General features: G+C 39.9%; 2 protein-coding genes across 10 annotated transcripts in view; one reads left to right on the top strand and one right to left on the bottom strand.

The window, feature by feature from the left end:
• The first annotated feature begins 869 nt into the window (after positions 1-869).
• On the top strand, positions 870-4,952 carry pdgfrl (platelet-derived growth factor receptor-like). The gene is made up of 6 exons (XM_015041277.1): positions 870-1,085; positions 1,591-1,864; positions 1,951-2,102; positions 3,009-3,302; positions 3,659-3,795; positions 4,574-4,952. Exons 1-6 carry the CDS (start codon positions 1,031-1,033, stop codon positions 4,760-4,762), a joined length of 1,101 nt encoding a protein of 366 aa, XP_014896763.1. The 5' UTR covers positions 870-1,030; the 3' UTR covers positions 4,763-4,952.
• Positions 4,953-5,555: 603 nt separating this feature from the next.
• The window catches only part of mtus1a (microtubule associated tumor suppressor 1a), a 30,571-nt gene continuing 9,776 nt past the window's right edge, over positions 5,556-26,350 (bottom strand). For 5 of the 9 annotated variants that reach the window (XM_015041265.1, XM_015041267.1, XM_015041264.1 and 2 more), the window contains 11 exons: positions 26,227-26,319; positions 23,829-23,936; positions 17,706-17,902; positions 12,492-12,558; positions 9,143-9,357; positions 8,936-9,041; positions 8,604-8,677; positions 8,414-8,509; positions 7,883-7,999; positions 7,683-7,780; positions 5,556-6,628 (listed from right to left, as the gene is read on the bottom strand). In XM_015041265.1, coding sequence (XP_014896751.1) covers positions 6,400-6,628; positions 7,683-7,780; positions 7,883-7,999; positions 8,414-8,509; positions 8,604-8,677; positions 8,936-9,041; positions 9,143-9,357; positions 12,492-12,558; positions 17,706-17,902; positions 23,829-23,936; positions 26,227-26,319 — 1,400 coding nt within the window. In that variant the 3' untranslated portion in view covers positions 5,556-6,399. Of the gene's footprint in view, positions 6,629-7,682; positions 7,781-7,882; positions 8,000-8,413; positions 8,510-8,603; positions 8,678-8,935; positions 9,042-9,142; positions 9,358-9,981; positions 10,256-12,491; positions 12,559-17,705; positions 17,903-18,226; positions 18,390-22,201; positions 23,101-23,828; positions 23,937-26,226; positions 26,320-26,350 lie in introns of those variants that run through there. The other 4 variants (XM_015041268.1, XM_015041272.1, XM_015041271.1 and 1 more) reach the window with 4 other exon arrangements.

Consider the following 26,350-nt stretch of genomic DNA (forward strand, 5'->3'; position numbering starts at 1 on the left):
CACATTGTTCTAACGCTACAGAAACCTGTGCTTCCACTAAAAGCATCTTTCAGGAATATAAACAATCGCTGTTAACACCAAATTCTGTGACCACCGCAGGTTGTCACCGTAGGGGGCGCTGTTGCATTTCAATACGCCAAAAACGTAAGTTTTCAAGAGGGCGAGGGCCCTGCTGAAAAATAAAGAAAAAACCGAAAAGAATATAAAGTAACACCTGACCTGTAATATTATGACTATTACGGAGATACAGAGGGTCACAGAATATGATAGCACTCATCATATACTCTAACTCACAGTAAAGTATTAAATACTTAAACTGTTTCTGCTAACTCTCAGATACTTTTCATTCTTTGGCGGACGGAGAGAGTTAGCAGAAACTGTTTGGTTTAAATATTTAATACTAAATTACAGCGTGGTCACAATGAATGTCACATTCTGCGACCAGTTATGGCAAAGCGTGGTGTAAAACTACAACAGCGCCTCCTGCGGTCACAATATACAGTGGAAACGGAATGTGGTGCAACATCTGTACAAATGTGCACAAAACTTTCAAGTTATACGATTATAATGTGACAAATTGTGAACAAGTTGAAAAGGTATAAACACTTCTCAATCTTACAAATAAAAATTAAAGCTATCTTGGGACCAAATCTGGATGGGAATGCCAGAAGCTTCCAAACTGTCGCCCACATCATCACACACCTCTGTCTTTAATTTCTATGAATTTGTTTTATTTTGTTGGTTGGGAGGGAGTAATGTGAAGCAGAAGGCTAATTCCCCCTGCGGTCCAGCAGAGGGCGTCAGACTACACATTACTGCTCCTCGGGCTGGAGAGGAGGGAGGAGGGAAAACAAAGTTATTTCCCCTCACAGTTCCAGGCTGTGAGGAGGATGGAGCTGGGGTTGTAAACAGAGCAGCTGGGGCCGGTGCTGGTCCAGCGAACCTCAGAGTTTTTTTCTTCTTCTTCTTCCTTTTCCCTTCTCTTCACTAAACCTCCTCTGTTCGCCTGGCCCAGCAGGGCTCTCCGAACATGAAGCCCTGGGCTGTATTTTGTCTGGCACTGCTCTGTCTGGAGCTCCAAAATGGTGAGTGAAGTTCACGTTTTCACATCTGTTGATGAGCCGCGTTGTGTGCAGACGGACCGGGTGACAGCCGCAGGTCGAAAAGGCGAAACCGCTTCAAACACTGGCGGGAGGGGAACCACTTGGTGTGTGTGAAGGGAAGCTCTTTTTTCTACATAAAAAATGAGTATATTAATGCAAAACAATTTCATGTCCTAAGTGCATTTTTTTTCAGTGATTTATATGAAAAGTGTGTTAAGTGGAGGAATGTTTTTCCAAAGTGATTCTGCAGACCTGCTTACTGGATGTGAAGGAATGCAACAGATGTTTCTGATTATCGACGAATAGCCAACCGAAAGGAGGGACGAATAGCTAAAATGGAACATATTACATTTTGTTCCCGCTGAGATAAAAGCAAAAGTAGAAGAAGAAAAGAAGAAGAGACTGAACTGTGCGCATTTGGAGGCGGTGGGAAGGATTTTTTTTTCGGCCTTCCTGTTGCCTCAGCTGCCTCCCTCTGTGTCTCCAGGATCCTGTCAGGCGATCAAGAGAAAGAAAGACGCGGTGGAAAGCAGCGCCCATCCAGGTGGGAAGCGGGCGAGGGCCCGCCAGCCGGCCCTGACAAGCAGGAAGGGGAAGAGCCAGTCCCTGCTGACCCAGGTGTTGGACAAGGGCCGCTTCCTGCGCCTGGGCCCCAGCACCACCCTGACTCCCGGGAAGAGCGTGGAGCTGCGCTGCAAAGGGACCAACATCGGATGGTCCTATCCGACCTACCTGGACACCTTCAACGACTCGCGCCTCAGGTGCCGCAGGGAAACGCCCTCCTCCGCTGCCGTTTCCGGTTGCTGGGTTGGTTGGCTCGGCTTATCGCTCGTCTTCTTGCCTGCAGCATCAAGCACAGCGACAAGTACAGCCAGCTGGTCCTGACCTCGCCCTCTGCTGCAGACACGGGCTCCTACAGCTGCTGGGTCATAGTGTGTGACGGGACGGAGTGCCAGAGGGACCAAGACCGCACGTACGCCTCCTACGTCTACTTCACAGGTGGGCGTTAGGGTACGTTTGATTTCACTAGCAAGTAAAAAAAAGAAAAAAAAACAAAACTGTTTGGAGTTTCGCCCAAGTACTTAAAAAATAAACCACCCAGCCGTTTTTTGGCAACAAGCTGGGAAAATGAGTTTCAAAAACCTCCCGATTGTTCAGTCAAGTCAATCAAGTTTATTTGCGTTGCACATTTCAGCAACAAGACGGTTCAAAGTGCTTTACACCATAAAAACACAAAATCATTTTACAGTCGCCATCATCACAATGACCAAATATGTTAGTCGATATTCCAGTGATCAGTAAACCAGCATTTCGCCTTGATTTAAAGGAATTTGGTCTTTCTGGAAGTTTGTTCAACATTTCTGGTGCATAGAAGCTGAGTGCTGCTTCTCCATACCGACACTAGCAACCTCAGCTAAGCTCCAGCACGTTTGATCAGCTGTTTTTACCGCTGTATTGAACGTACAATGGCGGTCAATACCGCCATTGTATAAAAAGACGAGTGTTTTGTTGTCGACTTACCATTTAGAAACCACTTGCTACATTGTTGTCAGTTGTGCAGGAGGCTCCACTTCTGCTTGTCAAGTACATGCGGTTGTATAATTGCACGTCTGTTTTGCAGCCATTTTCATGTGCGAGTGTAAACGCCAAGGTAGGGGATGTGACTGGCAGCAGATCACGACTTTCTGGTGTAGATTTTTTTTTTCCCTCCAAGACTTATTGGCTTGCCATATTAGTGAAGAAAGGGGAAACGACTGCTGTACTGTCATTGCCCAGGTATCATGTGTGCTGAGAAATAATGTCACTGACTTCAGGTGGTAAAGTGGTTTCCAATGAGCGCTGAACTGTAATCAAAGCAGAAAGTCCAAGATTTAAAATACATTTCACGCCTCAACTTCCTTCCAGACAAAGAGAACCTCTTCGTCCCGTCTGCGATCCATTTCGAGATTGTGTACCTACGCCCTGACAGGCCCGCGGTCGTGCCCTGTCGCGTGACCGAGCCCCAAGTTGAGGCGTCGCTCCACCGAGAGGTCCCTCCCGAGGAAATCACAGCAAACCAGACTCTTTTGACCTTCGACCCCACCAAGGGCTTCATTCTACGGAACCCCAGCGCGGATCTTCAGGGGGTCTTCTACTGCAAGGCTGCCTCCAAGGGGACCCCTCAAATCTCCACCAAATACCAGCTGCTGTATGTGGAAGGTGAGGGAGGCCAAAAGTATTCATACCCTCCCATCTTTTTTCCCCCACATTTTGTTGCCATGGAACCAGAATCTAAGTTAGATCACGGTGGCACTTCTGCAGAAATTGTGTCTCTTAAGCTAAAGTCAGCTTCCTGATTCAGAATAGACCCTTCCAGACTGGAAGATGGAAGTTTACGTAATAAAATCAAGCAAATTTAGGTAAAGTTAAGCAAGTTTTGTATGTCTAAGCAGCAGCTGAAGATGGATTTGTGCTTGTTTGATTGTTTGAACTCCACGTACTTTCACTGCTACTTGACTGAATGGATCAAATTAGAGGTTTAAGACTTTTCCATCATGTCCGTCTCTCGTGGACAGTTCCCAGTGGGGCCCCGTTCGTGAGCCTGGGAGCCTCTCCAGAGACGGTGAGAGGAGGAGACAATGTTAATGTGACCTGCACTGTGCTGGGAGAACCAGAGGAGGACGTGAGCTTCAGATGGTCCTATCCCGGACAGGTGAGAGACACGCAGGAGACGTAGAAGGAAAACTGAGTGGAAATGAGGAGCAGTGGGGAAAATGTGAATAAAAACAGAGGGATATTTCTAGTTTAAAAATGTTTTTTTTTGTACATTCGTCAGTAAAGACAAATCCTGTTGATTATGATTGATTTGGGTATAAACATCCGTGGGGTTGAATACTTTTTAATAGGAACTGTAGATTCTCACTCATCCAGGACATGACAATCCTAAAAGCTGAAGAAGACAACTTGACTGCTTATGTTTGGTTCAGTTCTCTTCTACATCAGCTCTTCCAGATCTCCTAAACATGTCAAGCAATAACAGGATTTCTGCTGGTTTCACCTACTCACATTTCAGAATTCAAAACTTTTTAAGACAATTATGAATGAAATTTAAGACCTAGTTCTCAACAGTGTACGAACGTCATCCAGCCAACCGGACTGATCATTTGTACTTGCACATGATCGACGCAAAAAAAAAAATGCTAGCTAGCTAGCCAGGGTATAATAGGAGCGTTTTAGCGGTAGCCTCAAGTTACAGAACACAATGAAGATGTTTGTGAGTAATGTATTTAAGGGCATTTTACCATTTTCACTGGATTCGAGACATTTGAGGTTTTAATTCTAGATATATAGATTTAAGGCTTTTTAAGGATGTGCGGACACCGTGGATAAACAGTCCCACTAATGGCTGATTTATCCATTTCTGGTGTGCAGCTCTAAAAGCGTTTGACTCCTTTGCAGCCAACAAACAGGTTGTTTTTGTGTCGCTGCAGGACAGGCGTCCGGTTCACATCCAGATGCTGTGGAGGCTGGTGAACAGAGGCATGGGCCACACCACAAGGGTCTCCCAGAGCATCTTGTCTGTGGACAACATGCAAACTATCGACTTCGGTAACTACATATGTAAAGCCAAGAACATAAACGGTGAGACAATAGTGACGACCAAAATCGCCTCTTCATAATCGCCACCAAGGAGCGCGTGATACAGGTTGTTTTTTTTTTTGTCCCGTGATGGACGTTTTCCACATGTAAAGCTTTAACGTTGAGTCAGCCGTCTACAGGACCAGATAACATCCATGTTAGTTCAACAAAATGGCGTGCATTATTGTAATATTTTTGAAAAACGCAATAAAGATTCTTTAATTGCTTTCATTCATTTCAATGAAAAACTGGTTGTAGTTTTGAAACCATAATATGTTGGTACCTCTGTTTATGCTGACATCGGGCTGTTAATGGAACAGTTTTTTGAACGAAGCAGAGTAATTTTAGGGAGACTTTCAGGTCTTCCCCTTTTCCTTACAGCAGGAGGATGACGCACATAAACCTTTGCAACCTGAACTGAAGAGGTGTGTGGAGTTAAAGGCCTCATGGAAAAAGCCCAAAGTTATCTCACGTCCAGATGTTTTTGACTAAATTAAATCTAAAGGTTTGTTGCAACACATATCTAGTGAAACTTCATTTCCATGCTCCATTTAAAGCTTATATTAGATGCTAAAAAAAAAATCTAAAGAAAAAAACCCCTAAAATGCAGAGTTTTTTCCCCCCCCATTGCTACAGCTAAGCTTGGTGTCCTAATGTGCTCCTTATGTGGAATGTGTTCTGCTGGGACAGAGTTCATTTTGGACTCGGTGCAATGGTTTTTTGCTTTAGCAAAAATAAAACTGGTGATTACAGATTACGCCCAATAAGTGATAAACGAGTGCGCATATTTACAACGTCTAAATGTGGCTCTACTGCAGTAAAAGCCACCCCTTGTTCAGGTTTAATAAAAGAGTTTATTAATTGCATATTTCAAAAAAAGGCTCAACACATCTGTAATATTTCCACACACAAAATATCCACACCTTTTGAAACATCCAGCGTCCCTGATGTGAGCGAAGCCGTTAGTGTAAACCCAGAAACAGAACCCTGACCTTAAAGCTAACTCTTCCTTTATGAGGTCACAGATGGGAGGCAAACGCACCAACAAAGACTCAGATTGGTCTCCTGGTCAAAGAAAGCAGAAACATTAAAGCTGGTTGTGCAGACTTAACAGAAACCACACACACACACACACACCCTGTGAACAAAAATAACCTTAAGGAAATGGGTGTTCAAGGCCAGCGTATGAAACGACAGACTCGCTGTTAGGCTTGTGAGAAAAGGTGCTGAAGTCTGAATGGATTCCTTAGATATTCTGAATAAATATGTACACCCTTAGCTATCCTGAAGTCAGACTTTTCATGGCTGTGGAGTCCAGAATCAGGAAAAAACACAAAAGCTCATCAACACCGAAAGGCTGAATCTGCACATGTACACATGAGCTTTAGGGAAGACGAGCCTCTGACGACAAAAACGGTAGAAGTAATAATAAAAGTCCTGAGATTTTTCTCCTCAGCCTCCATCTGATCAGTTGTCAAAGGCAAACAACAAGGTGGCATTAAGTGCTTCTGTGCAACGTTTCTCTTTACAGTATTTAGCATCTTTATACAGGAAGTGGTGGAGCTCATCTAGTCCTCGAAGAGCCAAGGTTCAAGCTGGCAAGATTCAATCGGCTTTTTATTCCAGGAGGAAAGCTGAACCTGGGTCGCTTTTGCTTCCTGGAAGCAGGGGCCCACCGCTATCTGGGGGACAAAGGGGGGCTGGAGAAGAAGCCGGAGGCGCGGGGCGACTGCAGCTTGAAAGGGTGGGGGGGCGAGGTGGGGCTGGGGGACAGCCTGCGGGGGCTGCCGACGTCTCCGTTGTGCAGCTTCCAGAGCAGCTCCTCGTTCTCCATGGACAGCCGCTTGTTCACCTTGGACTCCTTCTGCAGCGACTCCTGCAGCAGGGCCTGCTCCGTGGACAGCTGCCTGCGGGGCGGCAGCACAAACGGGGTCACAAAATGGAGGGGCGTGACATTTCATTCTCTGGATTAGTTTGGCCTCAAAAGTTATCAAAAACTAGAACATTTTACTGCTCTAATTGGAGAAGTCAGTTGATTCAATTTCAGATTAACCAGCTCTGACTAGACTCAAAACTTCCACCTGTATCTGATCAGTGAAAGAAAGTAACATCAGGCAGTTCAAAATAATTCAAAGCTCTGGCAAATTTTAACCAATTTAGATTTTTTGTTTGTTTTTTTAACAATAAACTATTTAGTTTCATATTAAAAATGGAAAGTATTTCTCTGAAACATTTAGCATCTTATCAATGATATATATATATATATATATATATATATATATATTTTCTGATTAAGAATTGGAAGGCCTCCTTCCCATCACCCTAATGTTTGTCTCCCTCTACTGGATTCAACTTAAGCATCTAGCGGCGCCACTTCAAAATCTTCAGATATCAGTAAATGGATGAAAAACAGTTACTTAAATTTGAGGTTTCTCCTATTCAAATGTAAGACTTTTTAAAAATGAAATGCAAGAGCTGCATCTCCACAGAAATGTATAAATTTGGTCTAGGAAACTGGTGATAAATTTCCACTTACCCATGACAGACGCAAAAAAGCATTTATGAGTTATTTATGTAGCAATGCTGTTATATTATTTATGTCGTTATTTATGTAGCTAGTTAGCTAGCAAGGGTTTATTAGCAGTGAGTTAGCGGTAGCCTCAACCATCTTGACTCACAGAACACAATAAAGGTGTTTGAGTGCGACTCAAAACTTTTGCTTGACAGAAAAGTCATGCGAAAAAAACAGAGTATACAAGATTAAATAGTCCTACCAGGACAAAGTTTAAGACATGTGACCTTCATAAAATAATGGCCCAAGCCATTTTTTGCCACACTCGGCAGCAGTATGAATAACAACGTGATCTCTGGTGCCATAAGATCAAATCTCTACATGAGCCAAAGATCAGACTCTCTGATCGGTGCAGCTCTAGCTAGAAATGATCTCTGTGGTTCTGGTACCTCGACAGAGCAGCATGCCTTTCCATCCGGGCTTTCAGGTCTTCATTTTCTTGCTGGACCTTTATGAGCATTTCATCCAACTGTACCTTTTTATCCGTCTGTTTGGAACAAATGGAGCAAATTTACGGTTTAGGTAGCTATTTATTTATGTTGTTGTTGTTGTTGTTGGGCAACCTTTTTCTATGCTGCCCAGTTCTCACCAGTTTGCCGACGTCCATGAGCTTTTTCTCCTGCTTGTGCAGCTGTTTGTTTTTCATTTCCAGCACGACTTTGAGACTCTCCAGCTCCTGCTCCAAGTACAGAGTGTGAGAGTCCTTCTGCGGGGACAAAACGCAGCGTCATGATGAGGGGCTACTAAGAGTTTAAAAGCCTGTGCAATTATAGCACATGCTGCAACTGCAGCGTCAGAAAAACAAACCCTCCAACAGAGGGCAGCACTGAGCTCTGACTAGCAGGGTTTTGCTATTTGCTGACAGGGACAATATACTGTGTATTTGGATGTTAAATATGGAGCTGGAGCAGTTCCAGCTCTGCTTGCAATTATTTCAATAAGGCTTCATGTTAAAAAAAACAAAAACCTCTCACTTCCGAGAGCACGTTGATCTCCTATCTGTCCATAAGTAGTTTATCTTTTGGGTAGTCACTGGTTTTATTGTTATTATAGGCTCGGGGGCAAACAGCACTGGAATCATGAGGAGTTTCAACACTCAATCCTTTCTATATCACAGTACCTGAGTGTTTTCTACCAGCTCCCTCCTCCTGCTCTTCTCTGCAGCTAGCTTCTCTAACAGGGCATTATTCTCTACTGTCAGCTCCTCAATCTGTGCCTGTGGACGAACAAAACCAGTGGGAAAACTAGTGTGCACTGGTACATCGATGGCTAAAGTGTATTAAACAAATAAACAAACAAAAACCACTTACAGACAGAGCAGCTTCTGAGTCTTTTAGTTCTTGCTCCAAAGACTGCAGCTCCTGGGCGTGGACTCTCCTGAGTTCTGAGAAGTTCAGAAAAAATGACTGGAAATGAGTTTTCATGGTAGATCACTAGAAATCTATGGAACTATTATTTTCATTTCAGAGTTTCACAAAATATGCTTTGAGGATTCTAGGTATGCAAGTTATCGATTAGTGAGTTAAGTTAAAGTTGATCAATCTTAATCGACTAACGATTAACTGACAAGCAGCCATTTTGACAAGACCATCTTGTCATAAAAGGTTAGATTGTTCATAATATGCCTATGCTTTTCTCTCACCTTCCAAAGACAATTCATACTGTTGCCTAACAGACTGCAGCTGCTCTGCGTGGCGGCTCTCTAGTTGCACCTTCATGGCTTCCTGATTGGCTTTCAGCTCTTCCATCTAAAAAAAAAAAAAAAAGGCAGTTAAATATGTTCAAAATGAGGAACTAATTGTTGCTTTTAAGCTAAGTTGAAAACCAAAAGGCAAAACCTTAGAGCTACCTGCTGCTGCATGAGAGCCTTGTACTTGTTTGCTTCCTCCTGGTAGTTGAGGTGAACATGGTCCCATTCAGCCCTGTGGACAGCCTGCAGCTTCTGCTCCAGGTCAGCCAGCTCCTGCTGGTGCTCTTCCTGCAGCCTCCGTGTCGCGTCCTGCAGAGCAGCGCGCAACTCTTCCTTTTCCCTCTCCAGGCACTCAGACGAGTGGACAGAACAAGCTGTTGGCAAAAAACAAAATAAAATGACAGAATGTAGTGATCATTAAAAAAAAAGAAAAAAAAAGACTGAAGGGGACGGATTACTTTAGTAACTCGCTGAGCACGTAACCCAATATTCCCACTGAGGAATTTTGGTTTAGTGAACTGTGTGACAGACGGTCTCCAAAAAGGAATGGAAAAACTGACTTTTCAGAGGGAGGTGGCACTTGTTCTCAGCCAACTACAGCTTAGTTATTTATAGGCAGAGAGAAATATAAAAACAAGCAACTAAATCACTCGGTGTAGTTCAACGGTGGTGACTCGACTGCAACCGAGGCCTTTTATGTGTTAGCTGTGTTGTTCCATGATTTAACACACTCACCATTTCCCTCCTAGAAGGAGTGTTGTTCATGACGTGGAGATTTTGCTTCTGATTTTGGGTGTGAGGCGACTACATCAGTAGTTTAAGCAGCTATGGATAAACAGCTGTCATTTTAAACCATCAGGGTCAAGTTAAATATGGACCGTTAAAATACAGCCATGGAGAAGCTGACATGTGTTCAGCGAAGGACGTGAAATCAAGCTGAAAATAGATCTGGTCAGTTTGAGATATAATCTGCATGCAGCTGCGTATGAAACCTTACAAAGAGCTTTGTGACATTTAATTCAAAACAAGCAAAAAGACTGATTTATATTGTAGTCCTTGATGAATACTGAAATAATCAGACCCAACTTGCATACAAAATACACTGCATTTGTTTTTGTATTGTAAGTTTTTCCATGAATTATTATAATCATAAAAACGCAGGCGGGGAATCTGTTCTTGTTGGAGTCACGCTGGGGAAAAGGCCTTGGCTATTTGCTGGATTTTCAACAGAGCAGAGCTGGCCTTCCAATTCCAACACCCTCGCCTCCAAAGCTGCAAAAATAATACATTTATTACATGTAGCATTACCACCAAAGGAGACAGAATAGCAGCTAAACATCTGACAGATAGAGCAAGAGCGAGGAGGAGACCCAGACAGATTCAGAGGCAGCAGCAGAGACAGGAACGCTAATGCTATGCTATCGCTAGGCTAACTGAGCAGACAAGCCCTCATCACGGTGAGACAACCGTGTGAAAGAAAGATTTTCCAAGATGTGTAGCAAGAAAAAATATGTGCTTTAACGTGATTATGTATATTACTAAATTCCTCAATTTAACAAAATTAGATCAAATCTATTTTTGCAGCAGCTCACTTGTTTGGGCCTGTTGACCGTCTTAAAATATGACAGATTATGACCCATTAAAAGGCAAAAATAACTACATTCAGTGTTTTGCTGGTAGATATTTTAATAAAATTGAAACATCCTCATGATGGGCTGGCAATATCCCACGTTACCCCGAACCATTTCATACCCTATAAAAGGTACAAAACAACCAGATGTGCTAAGCATTGTGATATCACATGACAAGCAATGTCACTGGTCTGCTGGGATCTTATAAACAACGTGGCAGACATTAATTTCCTGGATGGAGAAAAAAGTGTTTCCTGAGACTTGAGTGGGTTGACTTGATTCAGGCACAGAATTAAGTTCTGTGTCTCAGTGTGTGAATGATGTGAACTCAGTGACAGATGAAAATGAAGGATAAATGTGGTTAAAGATGGAGGAAGGACGCTGTGCTGCAGAAGAGTTACCGCAGAAGAAAAGTGAACAGATCATTTGTCTGAAGGAAAACCAAAACATTACACTTTATGAAAGCCAGTTTTTACGAGAAAAGATTACGAAACATATACATTTTAAATGCCTCTGTGTTCACGAGATAATGTTTTATTTCTCTGCTGTCTTTGAAAGAAGAAAGGCTGGGGAAACAGTCAGACTTAGTTTTGTTGTTGCAGCCAAGTTAATTTTCTATTAATTTTTTTTTTTTTAAAGTAAGAAAGAACAACCAGGGGGACTAAATGACAAAAACTTTTTTTAATATTTTTTGGGGCAAAAAAAAGGAGAATATATAAATGAAAGGGGAAATGATCATTAGTAATTTAATTAATGACTGTAGGTTAACCTGTTGCGTGTAAAGCTCAACAACAGGAAAGAAGAAACGAGCCGATGAGGGAAAATCAGTTGATTATAGGCGTTTAAAGCCATCTAGATCTCACAGGAGGTATTTATATAATCTACGTTCAAAGCTGGAAGCAAAAGACGACCCACAGTGACTTCAGACCTTTTGTGTTTCTGCCCCCCAAACAAAACAAATTAAAAAACCCACAAAGCCAGAAAACATTTCACTAAAAAACCCCAAACAGGCCTGTTGAAGGTCAGCGTGGGTCGCCCAGCCAGTCTGAACAGAAGATTGTGTTAGAGTACAAATATAACAACATTCAGCGTATAAGAGCAGTCATGTGGGAGTCCCGAGGCGGCCGCAGAGGGGGAGGAGCTAAAAGGCCTCCAAAGCCCTGGCGGGGGGGGGGCAGATAAATACTGGTGTGAGATGAAGCACATATGCATGTCCAAGGCTAGTCGCCGTGACAACACTTAAACCTGACGAGCCTCCACTGTTACAGTGAGCGATGGTAAACGTCTAACCTAACAAGTCTAGCTAAACTGGATCCTGATATACAGTAAAACAGTTTAAAATACCAGACAACTCTTCAGTGGGAAATAAATTAGATGTAATCAAGTCTGTAGTAATCAAGGATTAATCGCACGATAAATTCAAAGGAGCGTGATCATTTCCATTCTGATGATTAGTACATTTTGAAGAGCAACTATGTTTACAGAGACATTTTATTTATGGTTTCAGTTATGTGTGTAACTTATTTTCATTTTATTTATCGTTTCTGGTTGTTTTGCTTCGGATATTTAAAACGTCTTCCACTGTTCTTTGCACAATTGAAGTTATTGGTCAAACTATACTAAAACTATATTGGTCATGATCGATATATTACTTGAAAATTGTCTGAGTACCAATATTATTGTTTATCACAGAAATTTCTGGGACAATTTGTCATCCAGCAAACTTTATGGTGACAGCTGTGATTACCATTGTAAAATTAGGAGCTAAATTAGATTTATCCAACGCTCTAATGGCAACACAGTCTTAAGCAGGCATATCAGCAGGGGATAAAAAGAGACACAAGTTCAAGTGATACTGCTGCTGTGGCGCAACTTACCCAGCTCTCCTTTAAGGCTGACCAGTTCCTGAGACAGCTCCCTGCACTGCGTGGTGGCATCGTCACACTGCAAAGGAAAAACAATTACTTCTGTCAGTGTTACTGCACTGATTAGGGGAAGGAGGAACAAACTCCGGCATTAATATTACAAATACAGACAGGAATCTCATGAGCCCAGGTTGTCTAGAATGTTCCAGTTATGGATCAGAACCAAACAAAACATAAACAAGACAGAAGAGACGTTCTGTGGTGACTGATATGGAGTCACATTCGACTCATATTTCCAGTTTCATAGACTCCTCATGTCAGCCAAACTTCCTTAACCTTTCTGAGTCAGGGCTGCAGCTGCAGGTTTGAGCTCCAGCGCTTCTGCTACGGTTCGAACTGATGCAGAAACAACCCACAAACTATTCAATTCCCTCCTCTCTTACTGTGTCGATTTACATCCGCAACCCGATGCTCTGCACATCACCTTATGCAGCCCACGTAATTTAAAGACGGCCGGAGCTGCGCAGGACAAAACGGCACCAAAAAGAGTTCAGTTTACATCAGCAAAGCGATCCCCTCTGATCTGCATCCGTTTCCCGCTGCGGAGAACAAGAATGAAGAAGCCAGTTACCGTCTCTGCAGCGCAGCGAGCACTAAGACAAGCTTTGCTGCCAGCGCAGCCCATGATCCAGCCTCAGCCCGAGGCTCTGGGTGCTGGAGTCCCCCTCTGGTTGCTATGGAGACCCGGTAATCCAGGACTAACAGCGGTCCGGGTGGACATACCACCTCCACACGCATACCCTCCCAGACTGAGCTCACCACATCTGAGGCAGGACTGAAAAAGCCGCTTCAGAGGTAGTAGAGAGAAGTGGCTTCTCTACCGTATTTCATCTAAAAAAAAAAAAAAAAAAGAAGAAGAGGGGCGGGCTACAGAGAGTGCTTTAGGACAACCCCCACAGCAGAGAGGCCACTTCAATACGAGGAGGAGAACCGAGAGGGAGCAGAGAGCTGGCCGATGGGATCGGACCCGTACGGCGCAGTGACACCACCCTGGTCATAAACAGCCAAGTGCTGCTTGGCTTGCCCTCCCCCAGCCACAGGCTGGAAGCCGATTTCATCCAGTGACCTATCAATTTACCATCCTGTCCATGAGCAACACCGCTTACAGTCAACGTGCAATCAATGAGAAAAAGAAGAACAGATTACTATGCTCGCTAAGGCGATCAATACTTAAAAGGTTAAAAAAGTCAGATGTTGGTTTTCAGTCTTTGGTTTTCTTTCCGTTTAGCTTTTTTTAAAACAAGTTTTATGGCCCATTTCCATCAGTTTGGTTGTTCATGATCCTGCCAGTTTAATAGGATGCTGGAGAAAGAAGATATTTTCTCCAGCATAAGTGTTCCCAGAGGTATACGCAATGTTACTCTCCACCAAGAGTATCATGTTTATATGAAGATGATACTCTTGGCAGAGAGTAACATGACAGTATGGACCGAGGTAAGAGGTCAGGTTTCCAGTTTTCTGGAATTATTGGGAAATTGCAACAGATAAATGAGGTTGGAATATAAATCACTTTGTAAATCAGCTACAAATTTATGCATGTCAACTTTTTTTTAATATAAAAAATAATAATAATAATAATAAAATGCACCGATTTCCCCTCAAATCATTTTCATGTATTTTTAGTTTGTGCAGATGCAGAAAAAAAAATTATAGCTAAAATAAATCCTAATTTTATTTCTAGTGCATAATGTGAAGGGAAATAAAAATAATCCTCTCTGATTAAAGTATTTTATAAGCATAATCTGAAAAGTGTGGCATGCATTTGAGTGATTACTTTGCAGAACCACCGTTAGCTGCAGACATTTTGGGGATATGCTTATTCTAGCTTTTCACATCTAGAAACCAATCGGTAAATGTTGATATTTGTTAAGTAATGTCATATAATGAACCTCAGAGGAAACTGAAGAGTAAAATTTACATGTAAATAAGTTTTCATTTAACTTTTTTTCTTTTACCAGGTAAGTTGATTGACAACAAATTCCCATTTTCAATAACGACTTGTTCAGGACCACAATATGACAAAATATTATGGTCACAGAACAGAACAAAAAAACAAAAATACAACCTTACTCATTCATACTGACTAAACATGTCAATATGATTTATCGTACATATAATAAGTCAACCGTTTTTAAAAGCAGGTACTTTGATCATCTGGTCTTTATTGAGCTGATAATGGTCGATGTTGAAGTTAGCATCCAGAGCTGAAATGGGCCTCATTTACTAAACCTCTGATTGATGAAAGTAATTTCTTGCACCTGATTTATTTTAGGGTGTTGCATTGAGCGCGGCAAAATACAAATGCACTCCGCACATTTCAGATTTGTACAAGTAAAAGGAATTTAAAAACACATTATATGCATCTCTCTTTACACTTCAATTGTGCACATTTGTTCTGCTGTATGAAACAAAATCTCAATACATTTTTAGCAAATATAATTTGACAAAATTACAAAAAGCTTAACTTTTTGAAGCCGTAGTTTACCAATTAAGAAGTCAGGCTTTGCAAAGCCTCAGCTGAAGCAGAAATGTGAAAGCAGGCAGCCTGGGGGAACCAGAAGCAACACTTCACCCTATCCAAACAGGTGATAAGAAGCAGCAGCAGCAGGGCACAGTCTCTTAGTGCTTGGCAGCAGTTCATAACCATATCAAGTCAACAGCTGGGACGTTCTCACGCCGCGATGGCAGACGCCTGCCTCCTATTATTGGCATGATGAGTGGCCACCAGATTCCATTCTTCACTATGCGATTATGGAGATCATTAAAAAAAGTACACACACATAATGCTCCTTAATATATGTTATAACTGTTGTGAGTGACAGATGTTGGTGTTTAGCAGGTGTGAAGTAGAAAATAAAGCAGTTTATTATGCAATAATGAGTGGAGTCAGTGGGAGGAGGCTGGGACAGCTGCTTTATCTGCCAGAGGAACAAGTGTGTGTTTCAAGATTTGGTAATGCATTTGGTTTCACAACCATGCTGCCCAAAACACAAGGACATGAGTCAAACATCAGTGAGTAAAGATCACGCTCTGTGCCTGAGACACAGCTGCCACATTTCAGAGGCCGCCATGGACATTAAACAGATCCAGCTCAAAATCTGTTCCACCGTGACAACAGGCAGCGGAGAGAACGTCACAGAGAGCCGTGCTGCTGCCGTTCCTAAAAAACCCTCCCTGAATATTTAAAATAATTCATAGGGTTTAACAAAAACTGTTCCAAACACTGAGTTTTATCCGATTAGGACACAAATCACATGAACTCTGAATCAACTTACAGTCGCAAGAAATGTCTCTGGCGTAAAAGTCAGCAGAAGAAACGAAGCACAAAGGCGACTTCGTGTAACAAACACGTTTTCTAAAAGGATTTTTTAAAAACAGGGAACTAGACTGAACCAGAGGAACAATAAAAATCAACAGCCATTGTTGCCCCTGGCAACATCCAACCGATGAATAATGTGGGATAACGCTATTCAAGAACACAGCGAACATACCATACAGCGCTAGTGTCTTCATAAAGGAGCAGCAGCTACACTGCTATACTATAAAGATCAGCCATTCTGAGCAGTGGCGCAACTTACACATTATTCAGGTGGATGCGAAAACATGCGCCTCTGATTCTGAGACAAGAATCAACCCATAAGAGGTGTCTGAAATATGAGCTTCTGTTATTGCTTTGTATAGTTTCCAAAGAAAGAGAAACACTTGGCATCTTGGTGGAGTACATGAATAATTTACATATGAATTCATTAAAAATACAGAAGCTCAGAGGTTTCTCCTTGTACAGTATCATCATTCAGACTCATATCACAACAGAGTGCAGGGATCGTAATAAAGTAGGAGATGCACTGATTTATCAGCTCGTGAGGAAACACTCTGAGCTGGTTGATGCTCAGAACAAAGGGTATCCAGTGACAAGATCAATGAGTAAAGAAGTCTTAAAGTTAGACATTTCAGTCCCAGAGAGGGCCATTTTAAAGGAAACGTTAGTTTTCATAACATGTCTGTGTTCTGGTCATTTCCATCCTTTGCAGTTCTGAACTTTACAGAGATGGGTGTTTTGTATCCGACTTCTTCAGGTATTAAAAGCAGTTGGCTTGGAGGTAAAGTAAAGATTCACGAGAAGCTAAGCAAACTAATGACTAATATGAGATTGTAAAGAGATTTTAAAATGTCAGCGTTTGAATCATTTTGTCTGTTTTAAACGAGTAAATCCTTGTTTTATACACCGCTTTTTAAAAACACGACAGGACGTCGTCTTTAGTGAGTCATTTGATGTAAAGGGAATCTTTTGTCTCAAACGCCTGACAGAGACGAACAAACTAAATTTGTCTTTGATTGCTCCAGAGTTGACTGACAAAAAAAGCAGACATTTATAAGGCTGGACGATATCGAGCCATGTCTGCTTTTCATTTGGTGCACTGCACAACCACAAAAATCTTACCAATTATTTTTGGTCTAGTTTATAACTTTTCAGCAACATATAGGAATTTATTCCAAGTAATTAATTCCTTAATATTGATGAAAAAGTACTAGATCCACTTGAAGATTTTTTTCCACTTATAAGTGATATAATCTGATAAATTAAACTGGAACTTTTCCCCTCGATATTATGGAATTATTGACTTAAAACAAATTTCTGCATCTTGCTGAAAAGTTACTTGTGAGTTTTGTCTTGGTAAGACTTTGTATTTTTGCAGTGTAGCCTTATGTCAACAAAATAGAAATAGAAATGTGATGTTTTATTGCATCAGTAATCAATAACATACAAAGAAAAAACAAGTATATTACTTTGGAATCTCTAAATAAATTACAGCTGTACAGTTTACGTATTTTAGCTGATGTGAAACTAAAAAACTTTCCTTAAACAATTGATGCTACATTCTGCTTTAGTAATTTAACCTGGCAGAAAAGTATCTGTTGTTGAGACCAACCAGGACAGCACTGCTTGATTATGTGTCAATTAAAAAAACAAAAATACCAATACATTTTTGTTATATTATCAACTTACAGAGCTGGACACCAATATAATGCAATACAATTAATTACATTACTAACTATCAAGTCTCATAACTGGCATCAGGAATGTAAGATGTGACCTAGTCTTTGAAAAAAGACTCTTCTAGTGCAGAAAAGCTTAATTATCCTCTAGAATTAAAAAATTCTCACCTGAGCCAAATTTTGCTGCAGAACAATGGCAAGGGCCTGGAACCTACAGTTGCTGTCTGTCAGGAGTTCTTTGAGCCGATGGATTATCTGCTCTTTCGTCTCGTCCTGTGCTGCAGTTGGAGACGGAGAGCCCTTTGCTTGTTGGGAAGGCTGCTGTTGATGCTGCCTGGAGACGGTCTTGGCTTTGTTTTTGTCCACTGTAAAAAAAAAAAAAAAATATGAGTTGTTGGGACAACATTAATCTTTAGCAAACCCCCCTGTGTAGCCCCACACACAGTCACCCAACCAATGAGTGTCTGTCAGATTTAACGGATTACTGCCATCCAGAAGTGCACTGCCCCATCATTCAGCCTGAAGGGTAGCAGTGCTGCCCCTCAAATACAATTAGTTTTCCATATTTTAGTTTAATCCAGGCAACTGTCGCCGAGGGCAACTACTTTTAGAAAAGTTGTGTTAGTGTGAGTTGTAAATACAATCATGACATCCGCCGTCCATTTAAGTGAAGAAGAGGACATTGCTACCAGCACTAGAGCGCCATGGAGTCAGAAGAAAACAATTCCAGCGTACATAAAGCACACGTCTTGAGTCCAGTGAGGGGACAGAATCACAAACCTGTACGAGTCGAGTTGAAGTGAAACAAACTGAGCAGGAAAATATCTGGAACACCATGATGCTGCATTTAGGGCACATATCTGTTAAAACATTTTTATTTCAGAAATAAAAGCTTGAAGCCACTGATTTATTATTGACGACGATAAACTGATCATGCCTGTAGCTTCCTGCTACTTGCATGATTATATTGATCTCGCCATTAATGTTTTATCTCAAATATAGAATCTCTCACTCATCACTGCATTCCAGTCTAGTTGGTTTGACATTTTTAACCATATTTTAACAAGCATAACATTGGTAACTTTCTATTTACAAATATAATGGATAGTAACTTCCATTTGTGTGACTGAAAACAGTTGTTTGTAAATGATGTTGGCTTTATTTATTATGTACAGATGTAGGTAGAGTAACCAAAACTTATACTCAAGTAAGAGAAGCACAATTTCAGCATATTTTTATTCAAAAGTAGCTGCTCAAGAAATTACTCAAGAGTAAAAAGTATTTATAAAAACTCAACTCAAGTACTGAGTAACTGATCAAAATATCATCCATTTAATATTTGAAAATGACACAATCAGATGGACCGACACCAAAATTTCCACAAAACATTATGTATTTTACAGTCCAAAATGAAAATAATTTCAGGTAAAGGAAATATTTTTTCCATATCAATTCTTTCCAATAGAAAATTTATGAAACTTCTAACAAAACCTGCAGGCGTGTCTGTCTGGTGAATTTTTGGTTCAAACAAACGTGTTCTTCATTCAGACATTTTACTAAAGAGTAGAAATACTTCATAATAAAGTTACTCAAGTAAAAAGTACAGCCTAGTAAAAATACTCCCTATAAGTAACTCTTTTCTAAAAATGTTACTCAAGTAAAGGTAACACTTTATTTGAAGGGGGTGAATAAGACTGATATGACAGTCATAAACACCTGTCATGAACATGAATAAGCCTTCATGAATGTTTATGACTGTTGTCATAAAGCGTCATTCGGTAAATTGTGACACTTTTAATACAAAGTTGACATTATTCAAAATGTCTTTGTTATGATAACTTGACATTAACCAAGAAATCATTACTGATATAAATTTGTTATAAAAGTATTACTGATTGCACTTTAAAAATTAGGTATATTTATGTTATTAAAGGTAAAATTTAAACAGCAATGATTTCCTGGTTAATGTCAAGTTGTCATAACAAAGACATTTTGAATAATGTCAATTTTGTATTAAAAGTGTCATAATTTACCGAATGACTGTTTATGACAACAGTCATAAATATTCATGAAGGCTTATTCATGTTCATGACAGGTGTTATGTCATGTTTATGACAGTGTCATGACCGTCTTATTTAACCCTCTTCAAATAAAGTGTTACCCAAGTAAATATAACTGAGGTAATGTAACTAGTGACTACAGAACTCTGATTATGTAACATTTATTTGTTTTACACGGACTGGTTTGTGTGGCTACTGTTCATTTACATGAAAAAACAAACAAACAATGGTCATAAAAATTTTGAATTTATGATAAAGATGCACTTTATGATGCTGTTTACATAACAGCATTGTTGTGAGTTTGACTCTTTTGGGGACTGAGCACATTTTTCCACTGTTGGTTTAATGAGTGTGTAAAAGTAGGATGTTTTGTTTAACTGACTCCTCCACCCAATCTTTCTGAGTTTTCTGCAAAATAAGAAAGCGAGCTGCTGATTTAAGAGTTTTAAATCTTAAATATCCACTCACTCAGTGGATCTTTCTATTCTGACTCATGAATATAAAACATCTGGCAATTAATTCTTCTGCTCCAATAAAAACACACACTGTGTCTCTAGACGTTAAGATACCAAGTTCCCATTATATATTAATTCTTTATATCCTTAGATCAAGTTTTTGCATAATAGTTAGACAGCTATATCAAAAATAGGGGGAAAAAACAAAACAAAAACACTGAATTAAACCTCTAATTTCTCCTTGAAGTTACACTGCCCTCTGCTGGATTTTCAGAGTAAATCCGCTTGCAGTAAATCGATACATCAGCACAATTTAGTTTCAGCAAGATAATCAGAAGTCCTTTATGGTATCCTGTGCTTACGCTGTATAAATATGAAATGATAAGTAGATCTCTATTAGTCTGTAACATTAAAAGTAACAACATTATTTCAGATTTAACTAAGAAATTTTGACCCAAAGGAGATTTTCAAGTTTATCATAAATATATTCATGAATGAAATGACATGCAGATATAAAAATAAACTGCTTGGGCTTTTATCCAAGACCACAGGTGGACGTTATAAAATGCTGCAGAATTTTAATAATTTAAGCCGTCACCTGTTAAATTATTCAGAAGTGATCTTGAGAAGTAATACAACTTCAATCTAAGACCCGCAAGACTGCCTACTTTTATTTTAGTTTATACAAGTTCTCCATTGTTCACTGGTTTCTTCAAACAAGTGTAATAATAGAAAGATGGGCAACAAATATTTCTGTGTTCACAACGAGTGAGAGGAAGCATCACTTGCTTTGTTCATTTTTTGTTTTCTAGAAAATACAAATCTGAGCAATCAGAGTCTCTCTGTAACCATGGAAACAGACGACTGACCCCAGGAGTTTGTCCTTCTAAAAGTCCAGACAGTCGTGATGAAACACGCTGCCCCTTCATTTCAGACATGTCGCATGTCTCCATATTGAAAACGTAGCGTCAAGTCAACACACTGACACTGTTCAGAGATATCACATCACAGCACAAGGCATGATGGGTAAGGAGACCCCTCACAATTAGACACTTGTTATGGTGCTTGGTGGCAGCAATTACTGATGCCTATTCTCTGCACAGAAAGGGATTTAAACAGAGGGTCACTGTCTGAGATAAGTACAACTTTACCACCGCATTATTCTCCAAGTTTTGGCTTTAAAATGTTTATTTTACGAATTAAAATTGGAGACACAGATATCAGCATCTTTCTCTGAAAATGTTTTCCACTGCAGATAATTGACTTTTTTGCATTATAACCAAATGATTATTTAACCACTCTGTTCTTACTCATTTTAAACAACATCTCAGCTGTTATTGCACATATGCTTTTTTTTGTTGTTGCACTGATATAATGTACTGTAAATATTCTGTACATTTTTAGAAAAAGTCATCTGACTCAGTTGGATCCTTTGGATCATGAGTCAGATATTTTTATTTCTAACTGCACAGTATTTTCTGTTATAGTATCTTTGTTATTGCTTCTCTCGTTGTTTTTCATACATTGTTTTTAACACTTAAAGAACATTTTTTTCTTTGTTAACATACTCCTGATGCACCTGACTGCCCCCTTTGTGGGTCAATAAAGGCTGATCTAATCTATTTCTAACTTTAAATGTGATATTTTTGTGTTATTAGTTCATGGTTGCAGTCTGCCCTCAGGACTGTTTTGATTATTATGAAAGCAGCAACATATTGATTTACTACTGTGCCATGTTCCCAGAAAAACTGCTGACCGATCACAACAAAGTGACCCAGATCAAAATAACCTTCATGCACCGAGTAAAACAAGAATATTCCGTTTCAGTGAGGAAATAAAGAGACTGTTTGCTTGACAGCTGCATAAAACGGAGCCTTAAAAAATTATGCAAACCAACCAAGAATGTCAATATGCCTTCAAACTGTGTTTGTTTACAGCTGGTAAAACTGCAGTCACATTTAAGTATACTTCTGTGGAGTTGCAGGTTTTGCTGAGCAAGGTAAGTAAATGAACCCTGAACCACTTGCTTGGCCAAACATCAAGAAGTATTACTAAAAATAGCCTGTAGGAACAGTTAACTATACTTGAACGGAGAGAGAAAAATAGTAATACTACAGCAGTCAAAAACACATACATATACCTGACAGACCTGCTTTGAAAACCACAGGGCTTTTCCTGCATCCTGACAGCAGCTGAATGTTTCGCAGTAAGCCTTTGGCGGTCAGACGCACGTGGATGATTGACAGGGGGAGCTTTGGAGACCATAACATGGCTCAAGAACAAATAATACAGCCAATAATAATATCAAAATCTAAATCGTTGTCCTAATGTAGATGCCTCATCCTTGATGTGCTCACCAGCAGCTTTTGGAAGCGTTTTTAGATTACTCTGATCAGGACAGGAAGAGAATAAATAAAAACAACATAAAGAAGTTGAAATAGTTACTCCACAGGGACGGACTTGAAAAAAGTGAGGGCACCCAGTTCAGCATGGCAAACCTTCCAAGTTAGAAAACTAATTCCCAGCTGAGAGCATAAAGGATGTCCAGCCGCTGTGGCCCAGGCTCATAGATGTGATGTAGGGAAACGAGCAAAAAAAAAAAAAAAGTCCCTTAATTCTGTAAGCTTCAGTTTTTGCCAAAAACACAAATCTTTAAGAGCTGCATTTCCGAGCATGATGATGGCGGTGCTGAAGCAGAGCCAGGATACGAACAGAGACAGAGAGGAGAGGGCAGGCGGTGTGGGCGGAGCGCTCAGAAGAGCTGCAGTCAGTAACAACTGAATGCAGTTCTCTGGCTACAGAACATTTCCCTCGTTTATTTGCACCAGGAGGAATGGGAGCCGACAGGCTGCTCAGGTTTTGTCAGGTGACTAAAACTAAATGTGAGAAATATCCAAAATGAGCTTTAAAAAAAAGCAATAAGGACGCCTCATATTCTTCGCTACCAAAAAAACATTCACATGAAGCAGAACACAGAAAAACTGACACAGATTTTCTAGAAATCTTCAATTTGAAAACGTTATAATTTTGCAGAATGAATAGCATGATTTTGTGCTCAAAGTACTTAGAGTCAGGTTTTACTATCAGTATGCTTCAGATATCATAAAAACAGCAAAATAAATAAATAAATAATATTTTGTCTTGTTTTTAAATATTTTAAAAAAGATTTAAAAATACAGATTTTCAAAATAATCTGTATTTTTAAAATCATGATATACTGACAGCTTTCCTCTGTTCATATTTATTAAAACAGCAGTTTCAATGCTTTGATTAGCATCTGAGCCAGACTCCAGTCAGGATTTTGAAGTGAACTTTTGGTTCCTTAACTAAGTTTTAAAATAATTTAAATGGCCCAACTTGATTTTTAAACGAGCCAACATTTATCCCTGGATTTTTGTTTAATAAATCAAAAATCAACATGGTCAGAGTTTGACTAAAAAAAATCTCAGTTTGCAATATGGCAAATGACAAATAAAAGATGTAATTTCAATAAAAATTGGTAGAAAGGACACACACAAAAAAAACATATATTAGCTTGTAGATAAAGTAATGCATCAGGAAATTAAAATAACTGACCACGCTCCCATTATCTTCATCTCCCAAACTAACCAGCCCCAGATGATTGTAAAGGTAAACTCCAAACGTTTTTAGACTTTTCAAGATGGCGTTAGAACCCAAACGATCATCGATTCTTGCACCTAGACATTTTAAATGAGTGTTGAAATAAATCAAGTAAGCGAGGTGGCCATGCTTAAAAGTAACAAAAGGAACCTTACCAGTTCCACAATATGTTTGTTCAACAAGTCTTCCATGGTTTGTCTTTTTCAGTGGAGTGACTGCAGAGCTTGATGATCCTTTGCTTGTGGAAGCTGCAGTCAAGGTCGCTACAAGGAGAAGATTCACATGGGAGAAAAAGCTGAAGTTAATCCAACCCATCATGAAGCAGAATGCTGGTCTCCAACACTGAAAACTGACACTTGTGTGCAGCTATAAAGCTGAACTAACTAGGAAAAACTTCAACAGAGGTAGAAGTGACACAATCAAATCATGATTAAAATGTTTTCATCATGTGCCAATACCATACAATGTTTGATAGAATACAAGATTAGTTTGAAGATGTTAAATAAAAAATAAAAATAAAAAAACACTAATCATTCCTAGAGAGTACTTATGCTAGCCTATTTGTATAAATTGAGAATTTATTTCAAAAGGGATGGTTGAGGATTTTTAAAGTTTGTGTTTTGTTAAAAAGTTTCAATCATTTGATGTCTAACCTGTGGCAGAAAGCTGTCCTAGTATCTTTATTTAGTAAAACTCCAGATTAGTTGGCCCTAGAGGCAGAATCTAACAGCCAGTCTAAGATAAACTATGACAATGGACAATTTCCAGCTTCGAAAACATCTTTTTCGTAACTCCCATTAAACGATCCTTTAAACCGTCTTCACCTTTACTTAGAATGATTATCTACATAAAAAAATGGACTAAATTGGAAGCAGATGAGTCCATGACTGAGGAGGTTTGACAGGAAAGCTGTAGGTCAAAGAAGGGTGGGATGTCCGTTTGGCTGGGGACAGGAGAGGAGGAGGATGAACTTTTAACTGAGCCAAATCATTCATGATACTGAGGTTATCTCCATGTAGCTGGCAAAGGGCAATCCAATCTGTAACCTCAAAAACAACTCTGCAGGGTTTCTTCAGCTTCCTGTGATCACTTTCTCTCAGTCTTTTTTGCTACAGGTAACCTCTGACCAAGGCGTTTATATTTCAAAGCAGAAAATAAAACAAGGTTGTGATCTGATTTCCCCAGAGGAGGAATTGGTTTTGGAGTTATACGAGTCCTTTACATTTGTGTAAAACAAATCCAATGTCTTGCTTTCTTGGGTGGAGCAGCAGAAACTGGTGAAACGCTGGCAGTGTAGAAGAGAGTGAAGCATGATTAAAATCACCAAATAATGCCACAGATGTATTGGAGTGTTGTGTCTGTATCTTAGCAACAACAGAACTGATGACATCTCATGCATTACTGTTAACAGCTGAGGGTGAGATGTAGACAGCTGCCAACATAACTCTTGGTAAATAATATGGAAGAAAACTTAATGCCAAGAGTTCAATGTCTGGACGACACTTCACAGTAACATGTCCTGGATGACACAAGCACTGCTAATCCACCTCCTTTACTTTTCCTGCCATTTAAATGTCTGTCTGCTCGTATGGTTAGGTAGCCTGGCAGAGAGACGTTGGAGTCGGGGATACGATTCTGCTTATACTCTTGCTGAGTCCTTGTCAGGGCTCGAAGCTCATCCAGCTTGTTAGCTAACAAAACCTTGTTGCCTATTATGATTGACAGAAGAGATGTTTGAAGTTCCTCCTTCTCCCTCTCCTCTTTACTCCTGCTCTGCATCCATGACGCCTCCTTTACACCTCCACTGGGATTTCTGGCTTCAGTTGTGGCATTATTTCAGCTTTTGCCATGTTAATCAGCTGCCTTCTGTTATAAGCCATCTTATTGCTAAGGTTACGCATCATAACAAATGAGCAAAGTGTAAGAACTGTTGGTAAAAAAAAAAAAAAATCTATTCAGCTGCACAGCATCCAAAACCAGAAGAAACGGTTGTTAAAAAGAAAAATATATTCTGTCAGAATCGCATGAATTAAAGTTTAAAAAATGAAAAAACAAAATCTGACTGGGAGTCAGAGAGCTACTCCAACAACCACTCTGAGTGACGCAGTTCTAGAAAAATGGTGTTCGCTTAAACAGCAACATATGTTTTGCTTTTAACATCTCTTTACCTTTCTATCAGACAGTTACACTGACTGGATATGATTTGCAAAGTGTGTTCTTAGCAAAGGTTTCAAAGAGGAATGTCCTAGGTCTGCCGTTTAAATTATTATCCAGTGAAAATGTGTCGGCATTGAAAAGCTTCATAAAATAGCGTTTACACAAACCACTATGACTTTTCTTTAGTCCGACTTGATCTTAGCCACTCTTGGATAACCCATTAATGCCAGTCTGTGGCACTGAATAACCTATATTTATGCTAAACAGAGAGATTTATCTACTTCAGGAAAGATAGTAACTGCTTAAAACATTTTGACAAAACCTCACTTTAAAAAACCTCAACTATTGCTTTTACAAAATTTGTAAAATATGACCTCAGACCCATAAGATTCCTACCTGATCCATTGTTTCTTGAAGGAGCTGAAATAAGCTTTGCTTTCAGCAAAGAAGATTTAATTGGTGTTGATTTCTGTGCAGCTCTTCCGGAAACTAAAGAACAATTACAGACATGAATGGGTTA

The sequence above is a fragment of the Poecilia latipinna genome, unplaced genomic scaffold (assembly GCF_001443285.1).
Source record: "Poecilia latipinna isolate Pla-1442-1.1 unplaced genomic scaffold, P_latipinna-1.0 Scaffold544, whole genome shotgun sequence".
NCBI lineage: Eukaryota > Metazoa > Chordata > Actinopteri > Cyprinodontiformes > Poeciliidae > Poecilia > Poecilia latipinna.

Bases quoted from the DNA above. Each gene is read 5' to 3' on its own strand.
- pdgfrl (XM_015041277.1), top strand. From the start codon at position 1,031: ATGAAGCCCTGGGCTGTATTTTGTCTGGCACTGCTCTGTCTGGAGCTC. The intron at 2,103-3,008 runs GTGGGCGTTAGG...ACTTCCTTCCAG, and splicing joins CTCCTACGTCTACTTCACAG to ACAAAGAGAACCTCTTCGTC. The intron at 3,796-4,573 runs GTGAGAGACACG...GTGTCGCTGCAG, and splicing joins GATGGTCCTATCCCGGACAG to GACAGGCGTCCGGTTCACAT.